Below are 19,282 nucleotides of genomic sequence, written 5' to 3' on the forward strand. Positions count from 1 at the left end.
GTAGCCATCAGTAAAACCAGCCCCCCCTTTTTTTTTAGGCTCGGTTCTGGGTCCAAGTGATGAGGGACCTTCGTGAAGGAGTCAAGCTAAAGAAGGTGCAGGAGCGACAGTACAACCCTCTGCCCACCGAGTATCAGTTGACTCCCTATGAGATGCTCATGGACGACATCCGGTTCAAACGCTACAAGCTGCGCAAAGTCATGGTCAGTGTTGAAGATACGTTTGATCATTCTTCTCTGAAGTTCTGTAGATGAATTCCTAAAAACCCTCTTGGACTCCTTCCTCTTACAACCGCTTGTCAGGGCAATGGGGAGGGGGGGTCACTCCCCTTGGCAGTGGCCCCCCTCCCATGGTTGCCGTATGGAATTGGGCCCCTCCCCTCTCTGTTTTAATTGCACCTTAGATATGTAGAACCCTTGGTATTGGGGGTGCTTGTACATCACTGCCAGCAAGCAGGAGATGTTTCTCAGCCCCCCACCCGCCAATTTTAGCTGCACCCTTTATCACACACACCCCTTACGCCTCAACAATATACACTCCAACACGCACACACAAGCAAACAGCACATACCTTACACAAGGAAGGAGGGACCTCTGATCATCTGTCTCCAACCCAATCCCTGGTGGGGGGAACCGGGCCCTCAGCAACGGGGGCCGTGTCTGGCTTCCTGGGCCGGGCTGACCTCTCTCCTCGTGGGGAGAGGGATCCCATGTGTTCTCCAGCAAGACCATGAACTGGGGATCATATCACACCTGAGCTGGGGGGTGTCCTTGTCTCTGTGGTGTGGGTTCTGGCCCTTGCCCTCGAGGGCTGGCCCCTCCAAAATTCCAACTGTGGGTGAGCCTGGTCAGCCCATGTTTACTATGTTCTTCAGAGACCCTCACCTCTCTTGGGCGTGCTCCTCATGGGCAGAGGTGGGCGGCCCATGTCTTGCTCTCTCCCCAACCTCCCGCAGGGTGGGCGGGTGGTTGCTTGGCGTGTGGAGGGGGTCTTCCTTGGGGGGCCCTGGTTCGTCCCTGGGGTTGGGGAAGGGGTGTTGCCCGAAGCTCCCGGGTGGGGTGGGCTGCCCGTCTGGGGCTGGGGGGGGCTCTCTGGGGGTGGGGTCCTGGGCTGGACCACTGGCTAGGCTGGGGCCTGCACTCTACGTGTTCCTGTGCCTTCCTGCTCATTGGCGTTAGGGGTCCCTGCGGTGGTCCTACTAGTCCTGGTCCGGTGTCTGGCTGGACTGCCCGGCAGGCGGATTCCCTCTATCTGCTAAACAGTACCGGTGTGTGGGGCCCCTGGGTACTGTTACCGCTTTGGCGGGATGTCTTGGTGTGTGGACAGGCGGGCACTCTCCCTCTTTTTACATCCACCTCAGCTGAACATAAACACTCACCTGAGCACAGGTGTCAGCTCACCTTTGCACAATAGGTATGTGTGACAGAATGAAATGCTTTACATGTGTTGGTTTGTGTACATATGTGTGTGTGAACTGTAGTTGTGTTGAGTACATGTTGACATGATTGTATGTGAAGAAATTTTTTACACCAGACAGTAATGATGATAATCCTCTTCAAACACGGCCTGCGACTAATGATGACGTCACACAATTTGATTGGCTGTACGTTGGTCCGATGATGTGTAAGATAGTGATTGGTCCGGACAAATTACAGTACGGCCACAGAAGAAGAAATTGGTAGCTACGTTGTAAACAAACCAAGCTCTGACAGACTTTTATTATTGGTATGATTTTTACTAAGTGCATGTTTGCTTAAGGTTTTTAAATCCGTGCGGCCAGTGGGTTTTTCTTGGCCGAACTGACCCGGAAGATGGATTAGGATTAGGTTAATATGTGCTGACAACATTTAGCCGTGGATGAACTTAAACTGGAATTACATCAGCCTTTATTTTGTCTGGACCCGACTGGTAACACAAATTCACATGATTGGTTCCACGGTTTCTCAAGACTGTTCATTTGCCCGTCCCAAAGCCCGCCCTCTGTCTTGAGATACATATCTCCCGAGAGACACAGTTCTCCTGAGTCCGGAAGGCGTTGGCTTTGATTCTGTGGCGTCGGTTTTGGTTCTGTGGCTTTGGTTCTGTGGTTTTGGCTTTGGTTCTTTGGCGTTGGCTTTGGTTCTGTGGCTTTGGTTCTGTGGCGTTGGCTTTGGTTCTGTGGCTTTGGTTCTGTGGCGTTGGCTTTGGTTCTGTGGCTTTGGTTCTTTGATGTTGGCTTTGGTTCTTTGGAGTTGGCTTTGGTTCTGTGGCTTTGGCTTTGGTTCTGTGATGTTGACTTTGGTTCTGTGGCGTTGGCCTTGGTTCTGTGGTGTTGGCCTTGGTTCTGTGGCGTTGGCTTTGGTTCTGTGGTGTTGGCCTTGGTTCTGTGGCGTTGGCTTTGGTTCTGTGGCGTTGGCCTTGGTTCTGTAGCATTGGCTTTGGTTCTGTGGCTTTGGCTTTGGTTCTGTGGCGTTGGCTTTGGTTCTGTGGCTTTGGCTTTGGTTCTGTGGCGTTGGCCTTGTTTCTGTGGCGTTGACTTTGGTTCTGTGGCGTTGGCTTTGGTTCTGTGGCGTTGGCTTTGGTTCTGTGGCGTTGGCTTTGGCGTTGGCTTTGGGGTGATCTTTGACATAGGCCTTGGCTTTGATCGGTGAGTCCTTCATGGAAGTAGACAAACCGAAAATGGCTGGAGAGCGTGATGGACTAAAACAGGTTGACTGATTGGATGCCGAAACAGGTGTGAGAGTCCGGTTCCTCAAGCAGGTGTGCGGGGACGTCCCCGACACCTGACACGCTCACGCAGAACAGCCGGACGGACTGCGGTCGGAAGCCTCCTCGTTGTGCACACCGGAACAAAGAACCCTCCCCTGCCTGCAATAGTTCCATACTCACCTTGTAAAAAAAACGGATCTGTGAGGGGAGGCTGTGGAGCCGGTGGAGATGTGAAGTGATGAATAGAACTCCTGAGTTTGACAGATACTTAACCCCCATGCACTTTGTCACCTGTGGAGTTTGGGGACACCACTGTTTGACTTTGGCCTGATTGATTCTTCATCACGTCAAGACATATTCATGGACCGCTATGATCTTAAGAGAGGAATGAGCTCAAACACACTTACTTAGGATCTCCTGGAAGAAAGATAATGAGCCCCTCTGACTGGACATCAGTCTGTGACCTGCAGGTAAACCTTCTACAGATGAGTGAGCATAAAATCCAGCTGGACTTCAAAGGGCCTTCAAAAATTACCTGAAGAGTGGAAGTTGTTATAGCTGAAAGGAAAGAACCAGAGCAAAGTCTGTGTCTGAATGACCACATAGTTTAAGTCTCTGTTGGTCCAAAGGTCAAGAGTCTCACTACAATACTGATTATTGCCTAGCTTTCTTTCAAATAGGAGAAAGTGTTGGTAAGGTGCACCATCCATCTTGGAAACGAGTTCTTCACTTCACACATCTCTACAAAATCAGGTCACAAATGAGAAACTCTATTTCATTTCTTTCCTGGTTAAATATTTTCTTTGTTTTTGTGTTAGGTCAATGGAGACATCCCACCGAGACTGAAGAGGAGCGCTCATGAGGTCATTCTGGACTTCATCAGGTCCAGACCTCCTCTGAACCCTGTGAGTGGGAGGCGATCCAGTCAAACCTCATGAGTGTATAGAGCTTTATTTGTATTTCATCCTAACGTTGTGTGGTCAAATGTCACACAGAAAGGTTAAAAAGTTTTGGAAACAAACTGTAGCAGTGAAAAATGAATATTTTATTACAGTTTATATACGTTTTTATAAATATATACAATATTTTCTGCACTATAGGCCACACCGAATTATAAGGCACACCGTCGGTGAATGGTCTAATTTTGAACTTTTGTCATATGTAAGTCAGAGTTAAGTCCTTCAGACTTTTTAACTGCTTTCACAGTAACTCTATGACTTGTTTGTATAAGGTACACGTTAGAAGCGTTAGCATATTCACAATACCTCGACCTCCACCTTGTTTTCAAGACGTAAAAACCAGTCTCATACTACTAAAATGATTTATACTGTGACCATGCTAACTCCCAACCTTGTTGGTAACACAAAAAAACCACAGACACTGCTAAATTTTAGCCACGTTAGTGTATTTACAACAACTCCCAAATTTGTTTGTAAAACCAAAAACAGACTGACATTTTGATTGAGCTCTTACATCTCCCAAAATCACTCTAACATCGGTAAACGGAACCAGAATTAATGAAGGTATTCTGGATTATAAGGCGCGCTGTTGTTGTGTACCCCTTATGGTGTGGAAAATAGGGGATCTACATTGGAGCAAGGCTTTTTTGAAACTGCTTTTTCATTCATGTGTCATAAGCGTGTCTGTGTCACGCAGAGCTGTGCTCTACTCATTTCATACCCTCTAACCCCCAGGTTTCGGCTCGAAAACTGAAGCCTCAGGCGCAACCTCCCCCCACTCTACATGAGCGGATCCTCAAGGAGATCAAGTCAGAGAGGAAACTTCGGCCGGTGTCGCCTGATGAAGTCCGCAGGGGCAGGCTGGGTAAGAAAACTGTAAATATAAAACTTTAGAGCGAGTCGCATCACAGCCATCCAGCAGCCGGGCTGCTTGAGCTTTGTGTTGATGCTTGTGTCTGTGTTAATATTTGTGTTGCTGCTGACCTGCACTCAGGTGACCTGCTTATTGTGGCCTTTCTTGAACAATCTGGTTTCTTAAATGTCATGCAAGCCATAAGCCTGGTTTATGTAGTGAAACAATTGAAATGGATGAACCCTGTGGTCACTGATACAAACTGGGATAATTTGAAGATTTCTAGCAACGAATTTTGAAAACCCTACCTTTCCAAAGATGGTCAATCGCACCTGTCATTGCTGGCTCCATTTTAATCTTAAGCATAAAACAAATTTTCCTTTACAGTTATATTAGATATCAAACACGACCACATGAGAGCAAAGAGTTCAGTGACAGTAACAGTGTAGGTTTTTTAATGGAGACTGAATTGATTGTGTAAAAGCCATTTAACAAAAACCAGGCGACCTGACCTGGCTCCAGCTTACAACTCTTACACTCACCTTTCAAAACACAAGAGAAAGCAGAATAAAGAATAAAAGGCCTGTTGATGTTCCTGGGAGGCAGTGGAGAAGTGGAAACCTTGCCAGGGCATTTAAACCTGGAAGCCGATTCCTCCAGAGACAAGTTTCCCCTCAGAAAGGATGTGAACACAATCAAAGACAGCCATGCTTTACCACTGACTCTGGCCTTTTCGTGCTGCTTTTATAAAACATTTGAGGTTGATTCTTTCTGGTGGAATGCAGTCAGATTGTTTTCTCTTGTCAGTGAAGTCAATGACTTCTTAAAACTCATAAATATGAACATTTTATAAAGACTATCTATGAAACCACTGTGTTCTAATTATGAAAACTTGGATGGTTTATAAAAAATAAATATGAATACATTTTTTTCGTGGTTGTGGTCTACATTGTCAATCTAGTGAGCATTGATGCACACTGGTTTTTCGCAGAGACTTCTGGGTAATTTCTAGGGCACTTGATTATGGAATTGTAGATTCAGACAGCTCTACAAAATGAGTATTGAAGGAATCCGGACACAACCTCAGAGTTGCTGGATCAGGTCAAGTCTTTCTGTTTTCTAGCGTGCTGCAGCTGGTCACCTGCTTCTGTATGTCGTCTCAAAAAACACACAACACTTACGGTAGCTTAACAAGCCCAGTGCAAACGTTTGTATGTCTGCTTTTGTGTTTGTGGATGGTTGGCTACTGTCCACGGAGAGATGGGGAACACTGACCATTAAAATCAGGAGTGAAATACTGTGCTATGCTATCAAAAATTAGGACTGTGTTTTATAAAATATTAAAATATAGTTTTAAATGACTGTAAATGAATAAACATGCACAAAATTTGCGTTTTTTTGTCAACTGTCTAAATTACAGATTGACGTTGGGGATGTCCATTATGAAGAGTAAAATACTTTTTTTACTTTGAGACTTTATGGAGCTCTTCATTCACACACTGCAGGTCCTCGGGGTCAGTTTAGGTTGTTTGCTCTGACGTTTGTCTACTTGTTTACTGTACATTTGAATTAATGTCTGCCATCCGTCTGATGGAAGTACGGTATCAAATTACTTTCAACTACAACTACAGCTGTTGCATATGTGGACACAGACTGGGATGGTACTGTTAACTGTTTGTCAATTAGACACCTAACAAGGTTGAATGATGCTACATAGATGACTATTTGTTACATTATCAGACGCACCATTATATAAAATCTGATGTTGTTCAGGACCTTGTATGAAAACATACTGGATATAGTTTCAAACGGTTTTGAGTTCCAGCAGGAGTAGGTAGGTAGAAAATGTCAGTTTGACATTCAATACAAAGACATAAAGACAGATTTTAGACAATCAAATCTGTTAAAGTTCAAACATGGATGCATCTGGAGTGTGTTATTGCCTTAAAGTAGTCAAACACAACTTTAGTGGGTATGACCCAAGGTTCCACTAGTTAACGCAAGCGTGGGCAACAAGGAATGCATCCCTGCTTGCATTAAAACATAGCCTGTCCTGGCATCTTCTGAATGACTAAACACACTTGATCCATGTAATCATCAGTGGGTAGGGCAAGGATATTTGGAAAGCATGAGCAGCTGAGGCCTTGAATGTCCGAACACCAACCGAACTGGTTCTTGGAAATCTGTGCCTTTCTAGATTTGTGTGAAATAAGACCACATGACATTTACATTTAGTTATTTAGCAGATTATCTTTTCTAAAAGTAATAAACAAGTAATACATTTTACTTTTCTTTTTTTTTTTACTTTAATTGCTGCCTTCATGGTCCAGACTGAGGTTACATGTATCTTTTCTGTTTTGCTAAAGCAGAGAGCTATTGACTGATCTATGATATTACAGAAAATCTATTCAATCTACAAGATCAGTTCAAATCAGTTAATTTTACCTACAAAGGGCTAAATCATAACCACTGTGCCACAGAAGTCAGGGATTTCAGTGCTAAAAACCATGTTTCACTGCCAATATGTACATTTTGTGCATATTGCACGGATGAAAATTGGTCATACGTGAATATACGAAGAAAAAGTGAGAAAAGGTGTGGTCTTCACGTGAAATTATCACAGATGTATCACAAATTAACCATGTTACAACCACGCCAAAAGTAAAAACAAACCACTCAAAGAACACGTAAATTAACGTAGAACATGGACCGTGCGTGATTATTGCACTGTTTATATGCAATTCATTAGTGATTTGTGCATTAATTAAGTAATTTCAACGTGATATGTTCACCTTATACGTGATATAAAAGTTATACATCGGTGATACATGCATGAAAAGTCCATTAGACATACATTCAGTCGAGGAAACCCACAAATTTTCGTCTGTATCGTGCAAAAATAACACATAACTGCGTAAGATTTACATAATAGAAACTGTGTTTAACACACATAAATTGCATAATTCTCAACCGACCAAAAATTTTTTAAAGCTCAGAACCGAATTCACGTAAAGACCCGTCGGCCGAGACTCTCGATGGACATATCGATGAATGACAAACACAAAAACAATTATGAATTACATATATTACACATATATCACAAAAGACCAAAATTTCAAACGTGCAAAATGCACAAACTGTAGGCAGTAGCTGTGTGACACGGCCTTAATATCAATACAACGATGATGTTCTGGAGCTTTGTTTCTTCTAAAACTGAAGATCTGCTGGTAAAATGGGTTCAGGAATACCTTGAGGAATCTGTGAAGATGCTGCAGACCTTCCAACAGGATCACAGTTAAGACTGGCATAATCGTTATAGAAAACTCTCAGAACACAAACACAAACGTCAGTCTACAACTCATGAAGAATGGACTAAGAATCCTCAGAAGGCACAATGTCCTGTATGTCAGATTTTTAATTAGCTTTCTAAAAAATAGGTGACTTGTTTCTTTTTTGTTCTTATTGTAGTCCTGCTTTCAGTGAAAAGATGCTCGCATAACTTTGGTCCAACCCTTACTGCTTACAGAAATTAAACATCCAGTCAAATTAATTGAGAAAAGCTCCATTAGGGTCTTCAGCGCCGGCCAGCATCCCAAATATTTAGGATCTTCTGCTTGTAAGAGATGTTTTCTTACTGATGTTTGTCTACGTTTTCTTCAAAAGAATTAAGGAACTTTATATCTCAAATCAGTAAGAATGAGGTATTTTTACTGCAGATGGGGAGAAGCTTATTGCTCAGACCGTAAGCCTTTCTGTCTAAAAGGAAAAGATTGAACTCAGCTCTCTGGCTTGTCTCATCGCCTCATTGGCAGTTTGGGGCTTTGAATGGACTTCACTACTGCACTGTTGAAAGAAACACTGATTCCAGTGTCAATTCAGGAAAAGTGGAGCTTTAAATGTTAAAAGTTCACCCTGTAATTATATTTGAAAAACATCCTCCCTTTGAACGCACTGCTCCTTGCTTTTGTGAATCTTTGGAGCGTTCATTGGAAGGAAGGAGTTGTCCTGGTTTCTGGACAGAAAGGGTTCACATGAACCGTCTTAAGCAGGGTTCTCCTTTCACATCTAATCCTCCTTATATAACTGCTGAACAAACACTCTGGTTGTTAAATCCAAAACACTCGGGAAGAGTGTCACCTTTGCTAAGCGCATAGGTCTGCAGAAACACGCTTCTAGTTATGTAATCGAGGAAAGAAAAGGAGCACCCCGGAAAGCATGAACCATGTTTCACCAACGTTCTACAAAAGAGTCTTTCATGTGGCACAGAGACTTTGAGGAGTTGGATCCGATAAGTGTGCAGAACAGCATGTTCTGCAATACACAGAGAAGTTAACACCCTCCATCCACGCACACAATTGCACACACACTTCAGGTCACCTGTTCATCACAGGCAATGACACGAGACTTGACTGTATGTGAGAACTGGAGCGAGTGCGTGTGACATCATCCATAGAAAACAACTCATTTACAGCTCAAACAAGTCAATTCAGTCGCCATTTTTTCACAATACGGACGCTGCCATGTTGGAGCCAGACATCCTCGGTCAGCAGTGATTGGTCCGAGTCGGTCTAAGTCATCATTTCTATGGCAACCACTCTCGCCATTCAGGAGTAAGCTTGTTGGAAGTCCACTCACTTTTTACTTGATGAGTGGACCAACCTGTCAATCAAACCTTTTGAATGTTTAACACAAGACCACCTACTTTTATTGAGGCATCTGAATGGTCAGATTATAACTTGAATAACTTGTGATAAAGAAAAAATATCCTGAACAGAAAGGGGGATTATCAAGAACATGTTCAAAAGGTATCAGAGTATGAATGGTTATTCTGATCAATTGACTGACTGAGTAACATCTGTTTATTTCTACAGAGAAGTCTATGAGGTTTTGGTGGGCAGCGAGTACTTCCTGTTTATAACGCCAGAAGGGAGGAGTCACTCAGTCCAGTTCTCTTATACAGTCCATGAATGAGAGTCAGTGTTCTGACAGTTTAGCACAACAAACCTCAGCCCCGCTTCTAGATCTGTGTTCTTGTATGACGTGGGTGGCCACATTCTGCCAAGGTCAGTGTGAACGTAGCATCATGACTCAGGTTTAAGTCTGTAACCAGATTAAGTTTCAAGGGTTAAAAAAACTTTTCCAAAAACTCTTTACTTTAAAAGACTTTATGTCAGGAGTGGGTACAGTTACCAGGGCTTTCAGTCCCGGTTCTTGAGATCTACAGCCCTTCCTGTTTTCTAGTTACAATAGAAAATTTGCTGACTCAGGTGTCTCCTTATGGTGATTGGCACACCTGATCCAGGTAATCAGTCAGGGTGGTAGATGTCGAGGACCAGGGTTGAGTAACCCTGAGTTACACTGTCTGACCGAAGACTTTTATTTTGTCAGCTCGTCTCTGCTGGTTGAAAAGGAACAGAAAAGCTTTAGAGTTTTTAAAACAGTTTAAACAGGATGCAGATCAGACTAAGTCAACTAACACAGTGACCTGGTTCTGTATTTAAATAAAATCTTTAAAAAATGCAGTCATTATCCTGTTGCTCTGCTCCAATCCAGTGTTTCTCTCCGAAGAGGTTTTACTTGATTTAAGTCTTGTATTGATAATCTTTATATTTTTGTCATTTTCTGTGTTTCTGTGGGGAAATCTGTGTTTTTGATAGTCTGTCTATGTCTGTAACATAAAAAAAAAACATTTTTCAGTCGCAATAAGTCAGTGCTGCACCAAATCAAAGACGGTGGATCTGAGAATTCAAACTTTTGAGCTTCTATAATTCTCATCTAGAAGCATGGAAATGTCAGATAACTAACAAAGCATTGCCAACAAGTATTCCCTTCTTTCTGGAGATAACTCTCATTTACCTGCTGAGTCAACAGAGACACTGAATGATGGAAGTGTTCCCTTTCAGGTTTTGGCAAAACGCGCAGTATGCCACAGGATTTGTTCCGTACAGGATTAGGTAAAGTATGAGCCACGCTGTGGACTGGAAGGCCTTGTAAAACTTTGACCTCATGCCTTCTTTCCCTTCCTGGCTGCTAACTAATATGGCTCCAAGCTAAATACTAGCAGAAAACAAGAATATAGTGTAACCCACTGTCTTTATGATCAGCTGAAGCTCTTGTGATGCAGGTTCTTAGAAAGTCATAACCTGCATTTCTGAAATTTGGCGGTTTATCTTCCTTCAGCAGAATTAGCCTGTGTCCTCCTCTAATAAAGGATTTCCCAGAATCCCCCTCTGCAGGTCATTTTGTTGCTTAAAACCTTAAAGCACTTTCCCATAAATCCTGCCTGAATCAGATGTCTTGGCTGAACATCCCTGATGGTTTCCTCTCTGTCGACTTCTTTGGAGTTACTATTTCAATTTCAGATCATTTTTTTCCTGTGAAACAGAGCATTATGGATGAAGCTCTTTATAGGAATTATTTAATAAGTTTTCCATTATCTACTTTCCACGCTGCTCTTCCCCTCCAACTCCCTCTTTAACCCCGAGATGAATCTCAAACCATCCTCCTCTGTGTCAAACAGCATCCTCTCAAGTGTGAGGAAGCAGCAGAGGAGGTCTTTTGGGTTCTGTATCTCTGCTTTTTCCTCTGAAAGACTGTCTTCTGCGTGCCTCTGCACAGATGGGTTCAGCCCCTACATGGGCAGGAGGACGTCCAGCTCTCTGTCCCTCACCAATGGCTCAGCATCTCCCAGAGTGCAGCCCTCCGGTTCTCAGTCGGTTCCTCAGAGGAAGAGGCTCCTGAAGGCTCCCAGCCTGGCTGAGCTGGACAGCTCCGACTCCGACGTGAGTGTCTTTGGCCTCTTCTCTGAGCTAGCAGGTCATTCTGGAACAGGAAAGAAAGGACTACAGGGCCGCTGAAACTCATCCCATTTTAAAATCAACATAATGTGAGCTGCTGTGGTTCATTTAGAACACTGACTTTCTTTCATTGGCAGATCCCAGCTGACTGCTTTCATGTCTTTTCTTCAACGACCTTTGAAACTAAAGATTTTTGCTGCAAACAATCAGTGGATTTCTGATGATTGTTTTTTTTACATTTAGGATGAACTTCCTTCCCCCAAATCAGGAAGCAGCTCCAGTGTTGCAACATCTTTGATGGACGACACGTCCCCAGAGTCTGCAGTGGGGAAGAAAAGTGAGTGACAAGTGTTTCTCTCTTTGAAGCTCAAGCAAAAATTACAGGAAAAGTTTCTGCTGTGGAGCCATCCTGGAAGAACGAGAATCTTCACAGATACCTCAGCAAAATGTTTTTTTTTTAAATTCTCTACGAATCAACATCAGCTCCACCCAAGTTCCTGCCCATCTCCTCCACACCTCAACCGGAGAGGAGACAGACCCCCCAGAGGAGACACTCCATTGAAAAAGAGACGCCCACTGATGTGCGGCAGTTTCAGCCGCCGTCCAAGCAGAACTCCAAGTCTCTGGTGAGTCTGGCTCCCGGGAACCCTAAAAAACAGGAAATGGAAGCTTAATATGCTAAGAATAGGTTTTAAACATCCAGTTAAGGCTGAGTCAAAAGGAGTAGGAATCCTGCTGCTGCTGCTGTTTTTGAGCTTGTGCAGCTGCAGTCAAGATTCATAAGGATTCATAATTGAGTTATGAAGAAACAGAGATAAAAGCTGAGAGGTCAGAGACTCAAGAGGAGGAGAAACTGAAAATGTGGTTGACTGTGACAAGTTAAAGGCGTAGGATGCAGTAAAACGGCTCTTTGGAGTGCAGTTTTCTAAATGTACTTAACTAAATGTGTGTAACTGTGACAAGAGGGCTGTGTGTTGTTTCTGCAGGAGGAGTTCTCCTTCCCTGTGGAGTGTCTGTCTCTGACCGTGGAGGAGGTGATGCACATCCGACAGGTTTTGGTGAAAGCAGAGCTGGAGAAGTTCCAGCAGTACAGAGACGTCTACCACGCCATGAAGAAGGGAAAGGTCATTGGAAGTTCGCTTTGCTTCTTCATGCCATATCAATCAATCAATCAATCAATTTTATTTCTAAAGCACTTTTCATATAAAAGAATAACGCAAAGTGCTTTACATTAAAACAAAACAAAAGAAATAATACAAAAACAAGCACTCTGTGAACAGCCGCATAGACAGCCAAATGCAGCATCACAGGCGGGGACCGCTCCACCACAGCTAAGCAGTGATGCAGGTCCCCATCCTGAGCCCCAGTGGCTGAACAGAGGGAGAGGTCCCAACTGAGGGAGCACCGGAAATAGAAATGAAAATAAAACTAAGAATGACAATGTAAACATATTGATAAGAGCAAGTAACAATAAAACACTGCAATAAGGTAAATTAAAATAACAGATTAAAAATCTAATGGATAAATAAATAAAATACAAAATAAATACATGAAAATAAATAACTACGGTAACTGAATGAATAAATAAAATTAAACAGAATTAGTAAAAAATTAGCTAAAAGTCAGGTTAAAAAGATGAGTCTTTAGCCTTTTCTTAAAAACTCCAATGAGCATAAGCACCTTCCTTCTGATAGAAATAAGTTTATTTTTTTTGTGTTGATCCTGGTCTGTGAATTTATGAAGATTTTGTGTGTGTACTTTTTATTGCAGCTTTGCTTCTGTTGTCGAACCAAGAGGTTTTCTTTCTTCACCTGGTCCTACACCTGCCAGTTCTGCAAAAAGTAAACCACCTATCATCTCTTTACCGCCATGTTTAGTCTTGTTTTTGTCTATCTAAGGCAGTCTTTCACAGTCACTATACCTACATTTTCCACGTATGAAGTTTCGGTCTTTTGTGAAACATGCTTGGTGTAGGTATCGGTAAATTTCCAGGTGTTTCTCGCGTTCGTCTATCAAGGGTTTCGGCCAACGGGTCTTTACATAAATTCAGTTTTGAGCCGTTTCACAATTTTTGGTTGGTTGAGAATTATGCAGTTTATGCATATTTTACACAGTTTCTACGCAATTATTGCATAAATATTACAAAATTGTGTGCGATATTTTTGAGACACATATGCAAATTTGTGGCTTTCCACGACCGTTTGTGTGTCTACCAGACATTTCACGCATGTACCACCAATTTAAAACTTTTATGTTGCGTATACGGCGCACAGATCACTTTAAAATTATGTAATTGAGGCACAAATCACCAATTAATTTGGGTTTTACATTGGTTGACGTGCTCTTCGCGTGGTTTATTCATACTTTTTCCATAATTTTAACGGGGTTCATTCGTGATCTGTGAAAATTTCACGGACAGACCACAACGTTTCTCATTTGTTCCACATTTATTTACATATGGCCAATTTTCATCAGTGCAATATGCACAAAATGTACGATCATCTTTTAATCTATTTCCAAAACGTTCCAAGTGGTCTTTTAGTTACAATAATTCAGTTTTTAGCCAAAATCAAAAAATCCAGTGTAATTTTCTAGGACATAGTTTCTGCAGAGTTCCTCAGAAATAATTATCATAACAGTTTTGGATATTTGACCTTCATTTTCCTCTGCTCTTCCTGTTTTCAGGCCAGTGTGTTCTCAGTGCTGTAAGAAGGTATGTTGGCTCTTCTTCATTTTTATGTTTAGAATTTTACTAAAATAATTATTCTTTTGGTTTGTTTGTATTCAAATGACTCTTAATTTTCAGCTAAACCAATAGCTGGATTTCCTACACCGAAGCTTCTTCCGTCACGTCAGTGCTGTTGTCTTTTAACATCCATGTGTTTGTTCTCTGAAAGATGCGGCTGCCTTCCAAACCATACTCCAGTCTGCCTATCTACTCCATTGGCTCCACCAACACTCTCCCCCGAGACAGAGTCGGCGCCATGGCCGCTGTGGGGCAGGGACTCTTCGTGGCCCCAGAGCCGGGGCAGTCAGCAGCAGCGGCATCCCCAGCTTCAACAGGAGCAGCCAAAGGAGCGTCTAAAGCAGCAGGAAAAGCAAGAGGAGCTGCTAAACCCGATAAATCCTCCGAGGGCTCGCAGCGCCACAGCATTCACAAGACCATGGCCAGGTGAGAGACCCCCCACTTTGGCACAACGCACTGACCTCAAGTGCTGCTGGTTCTGCAGCAGAACCGTAAATGAACCACAACAACAACTGGCCTGTGTTTAGATTTGTTTGGTGCTCTCAGATGATGAATCCCGTCTGCTTCTCAACCACTGACATCTAGTGGAGAAATATCTGCATCAAGGCAGTTTTTCTATGGTCAAATCAAGCACCACTGTCTGCAGTGAACTCTGAATTATTCTAATTATTCTGTCGCTGCACGGACCAGATTCTTACTTCACTTTGGAGCAAAATGTCACCTCTGTTGATTGCTCAAAAACTCCCCAAAGTTTGCATGCAGCACCCAGTGAAAATGACTTTTGGAGATATTGAATGAATTTTAAAATATGTGCGTAAGTTGTTTATATATTGAAATACTTTTTTTAATGTACGCTATTTTTTCCAGTGTATTGCAATATATAATTCTTTCGCAAAGGACCACCAAAGTTTTGTTGACCTTTAACCTGGGAAAGAGCCTGCGATCTTGAATTTTCTAAAAACAAGATCACCTTTACTACCTATAACAAATTTAATCTCTAAATTGGGGAATTCAAACTTGTTTTTACTGAAATATTTGGAAAATGTAATACTTGTGTCTTTGGCTCAGGCTGAACGAAACGATATGACATACACTATGAACATATTAGCCCTTGTGCTATCTTGTGGGGTCCAGATGACCCCACTCCGCATTGGGAGTGGGGTCATCTGGACCCCACAAGATAGCAGAAGGGTTAGGAATGTGTTAGGGTTTTTGGGCATGGTGAACAAAAAAAACAAGGAAATCCAAACCTTTTTCTTTTGCCGATTGTCCTTAAAAGTACACAGACGAGTCAAACTCCCTGATTTCCTGCGGCTGAAATTCTGTTGCAGGCTTTCCAAGCACAGCTCTCTGAAGTCTCATGAAGAGCTGGAGCTTCCGTCGGAGCTGACGGAGGACTGGGCCACCATGGAGGTGTGCGTGGACTGCAAGAAGTTCATCTCTGACATAATCTCCTCCAGCAAGCACAGCCTGTCTCTGGCCACCAAGAGGGCTCGACTAAAGCGCAAGACGCAGTCCTTCTACATGTCGTCCCCTAAAGGCAGGGAGGAGTACCGGCCCTCTGAGCGAACAATCAAGGAAATCTGAAGCTGCAAAAACTGCTGACGGCGCATCTCTGACGGCCCGCTTTGGTCCAGACCGCAGAGCACAGCAGCCTCAAACAGCAGCGGGCTGCAGGGGCAGATGCATGAACACTGCCTGATGCACAGACTGCTCTGTGATGGGTTCAAGTTCTGCATCTATCAGTGTGCACACACATCAGTTTGAACTGGATAAGGAAGAAAAAAAACCAGAGTTTTGAACACTATCTTTGATTTCATTTATTTTTTTACTGTGTACTTTTATGGGTGCAGAATTTAGCCACACTTGCCAATCATTTGTTTATTTATAATTTTATTTACTGTTTATGTTTCAATTTAAATGAATTAAATGTAACCAACGTTGCTCTGTCCTCCCTTTACACTCCTGGATGAAAATGAGAGCACCTCTCATGTAAACTCCTCAGCATCCAGACAGAGTTTATACAGCTAAGCCCAGGTCCTGGCAGGACTTCTCCTTCACAAATGTCATTTATTTGAAAAACTATCCTGACCTCAGTGGACATTTGACTGAACTCAGCATCCAAAGCAGATGCCATGGGGACCGACGTCCACATTTAAAGACCGTGTCACACAGCCACTAAGTACATTTTGGGCCTATCGCACAGATGAAAATTGGTCATCCGCGAATTTATTTGGAAAAAGTGAGAAACGTTGTGGGCAATATGGGAAAATTTCACAGATGGATCAGGAATGAACCACGTTAAAACCATTGAAGTATGAATAAACCACACAACGCAGAACATGAACCGTGTGTGATTATTGCGCTGTTTATACGCAATTTATTTATGATCTGTGCGTCAATTACATAATTTTAACGCATGTTTGTCGTATACGTGACATAAAAGTCATACGTCGTTGGTACATGCGTGAAAAGTCCATCAGACTTAGGTGGAACGGTCGTGGAAAGCCACAAACTTATGTATGCATCTCTTAAAAATCACGCACACTTGCACAAGATTTACGTAATAATTGCGTATAAACTACGTGAATTACGCATAGACTGTGTGATTCTCAACTGACCCAAAATTTTGAACTGCTTAAAACCGAATTCACATAAAGACCCGTCGGCTTAAACCCTTGAGTCACATCTGCACACATCGATGATCGACGAACACAAGAAACACTTATGTACATAGATCATGCATGTATCACGAAAAACCAAAATTTCAGATGTGCAAAATGCTTAAAATGTAGGCTGTGACTGTGTGACACGGCATTGAATAAAGCACAAAACAGAGGAGACCCCAACGCTCACTGACCTTTGTATGATGCTGTGCTTGTTTTATAACTCATAATTTAGTTTTTTACATGCATGCAGGTTTGGTAAATGATGGATTTCTTGAAAATTGGATTTCTGCTGAGGATGCTCAGACTCTTTGCAGCACCTGTAAGCACAGCTAAAAGCTTATTTCAGATAGATTTCAAGGAGCCTATTTTTTAACCCCTTAAATTTAGACCATGAATCTATCAACTTATTATGCTAATCGGTGCCAAATAACCCCCCCAGTTTCTCCGTTCTGCAGAAGTGTTGCAGTCATCTCCCACTCAGTAAAGCTCATATTGTAATTTTAACAAGTAAAATGTGTAAAATCCAAATTCAAAAGTAGATTTAGGAGGTTTCCCTTTAAATTTGGTACGTTGATTCACTGCACTTTGACGGCCGGGATAAACTCCCAGAAGGCATCATTTCATAGGAAGTGTATCAGACGTGCAGCACAGGCTGAGCTGCTTTTTAGGAACAGAAAATGTTCCGTCAGTGCTGTAGTCTCATCAGTAACCATTGTAAATCATAGAGACAAAAGGATTTTGTGAGTTAACAGGTGGATGTTGTTTTGCCTTTTCAAAATGTGATTTAACTTTAATCATGTCTTAACTTTTGCTCACAGATTTGTGTTGTGGAGTCATGAAAGTTATAGCAAGATGCCTCCGATGGTAAAACTGTTCAACACTCAAGGAAAAGTCTTTTTCAGATGCCTTTAAACGTTCTGTTCGTCATCTGAAGCGTCACTCTCATCTGCATTCATATTTTTACTGTTAACATTCTTCATCTTCCTTTTAAGATACTTCTGCCTTAAAAGTTGCCTTTTTGGACACGTTTCTGTTGAGCCGGTTCATGTTTTGTCTCTGATGCTGGGGGGGGGGGAGCTCTCCCTGCAGGCAGACGGGGACAGACAGATTCATGCATGTACTGCAGCGGAGCTGGTATTCAGTCTGCCGTGAACCTTTAACGCCCTGCAGAGAGAAGCAAATGGTGACTACAGAAATAAACTTTAATGCAATAATTCTTGTGGTTTGTTTTAACTGTTCAAATTTAAAATAAATCTTAGAAGTCCTGAAAATGTTCTGTTTTTGTCTGAGTTAGCGTGTTTAAGATCATCTAAGAGACATTTGGGTTGGTCTGATATACATTTACATGTTAAAAATTGAAAGATTTATTTATTTAGCAACAAACCAATGTCCGTTTTGTTAGGGAAACCTGGAAGGTCTCTAAAAGGTGTTGAAAAAAATGTTAGTATAAGAACAGTTTACTCTGTTTCTTCATGGCTGGGGTCCCAGTTCAGCGACTGCTGTTTTTTTCTTTTATGTTTTTTTTTTTTTGTATAAATATTAATTTACATTTTTATGACTTTGTATAACTCTATTATTATTGTGGCTGGCAGCTGTTACTGCAAGGACAACATTGTTTTTGTAGATGGAAAAAAACTAAAAAAGATACAAAAAGCCCTTAAATGTCCTCAAAGGAAAGGAATAAGCCCAAACAGACATGAACAGAAGCTTTGCTTCCACTGAAATAGCGATAATAAATTTGCCTAATGGAAAAACGACAATTAAAAAAAAAAAAACGGGCATTTATCGGAAAAAAAGTGTTTGCGCTTGGTGGAGGAGGTTTTTGAGGTGTATGGAAATTGACATATTTCTCAAGACTGGAATGGAAACACTTTTTTAGAATTAAATGAGTCACATGACCAACAGCCGGATGGCGATGCGCTTTTTGGTGGGGACTGGCTGCCCAGCGGGCGCCACAGCATCACACAGCTCATCAAAAGTCATGTGGAATTGTTGGATCCACTGCTCCTCTGTGAAATCAATAACCACCATTTTCCAAAATCCCTTCATCCGTAGCCCCTCCCACGTGTAAGGAGCTCACGCTCCATAGCCTGAAGAAGACGCTGACGTCTCCTTTGTTAGATGATGATGAGCGCACGTGCCGTGGCAGAAATCTGAATGTATCTGCTGTCAATCAAAGGATTGTTCACATCCATCACCATGTTTTTGAATGAATTATCATGTGATTCGGTTTGTGTTTATTCACATAATTATGATTTAATGGAAACAGTATAATTGTGAAATTGTGTTTTTTCGACATCTCTAGAATTTTGACAAAGTTTTGCGCATATGTGTCATGGAAACGCAGCTAGTGTGTAGTACAAAAATGCACACAAAGACACTTTCAAGGTGGTAGCAAATTTGTCTAAAGTTCAATCAGAATGTTTATTTTTACGTTTCTTCTTTTTTACTCTGCCTTTGAACAAAACTTTGGCCCCCGCTAAATGCTCGAAATCTCACTCAACTCATTGGAACACGCCTGGAACCGGTCGAAAATGCATTTTGGGCATACCCCCCCAAAGAAACGATGA

The 19,282-nt window shown here is 42.3% G+C and overlaps 1 protein-coding gene across 2 annotated transcripts in view; it reads left to right on the forward strand.

Annotated features, from left to right (window-relative positions):
• Window positions 1-17,983, forward strand: part of spire1b (spire-type actin nucleation factor 1b) — a 47,308-nt gene extending 29,325 nt beyond the window's left edge. The window contains exons 6-17 of one of the 2 annotated variants that reach the window (XM_023964198.2): window positions 39-203; window positions 3,507-3,593; window positions 4,383-4,512; window positions 10,404-10,454; window positions 11,119-11,282; window positions 11,541-11,634; window positions 11,781-11,923; window positions 12,284-12,421; window positions 13,068-13,138; window positions 13,983-14,010; window positions 14,195-14,469; window positions 15,375-17,983. In XM_023964198.2, the coding sequence (XP_023819966.1) occupies window positions 39-203; window positions 3,507-3,593; window positions 4,383-4,512; window positions 10,404-10,454; window positions 11,119-11,282; window positions 11,541-11,634; window positions 11,781-11,923; window positions 12,284-12,421; window positions 13,068-13,138; window positions 13,983-14,010; window positions 14,195-14,469; window positions 15,375-15,630 (1,602 nt within the window). In that variant the 3' untranslated portion in view covers window positions 15,631-17,983. The remainder of the gene's footprint in view (window positions 1-38; window positions 204-3,506; window positions 3,594-4,382; window positions 4,513-10,403; window positions 10,455-11,118; window positions 11,283-11,540; window positions 11,635-11,780; window positions 11,924-12,283; window positions 12,422-13,067; window positions 13,139-13,982; window positions 14,011-14,194; window positions 14,470-15,374) is intronic. The other variant, XM_023964199.2, reaches the window with a different exon arrangement.
• Window positions 17,984-19,282: the final 1,299 nt, after the last annotated feature.

The sequence above is a fragment of the Oryzias latipes genome, chromosome 16 (genome assembly GCF_053564925.1).
Source record: "Oryzias latipes strain Hd-rR chromosome 16, Olatipes_Hd-rR_3.1".
NCBI classification, from domain to species: Eukaryota; Metazoa; Chordata; class Actinopteri; order Beloniformes; family Adrianichthyidae; genus Oryzias; species Oryzias latipes.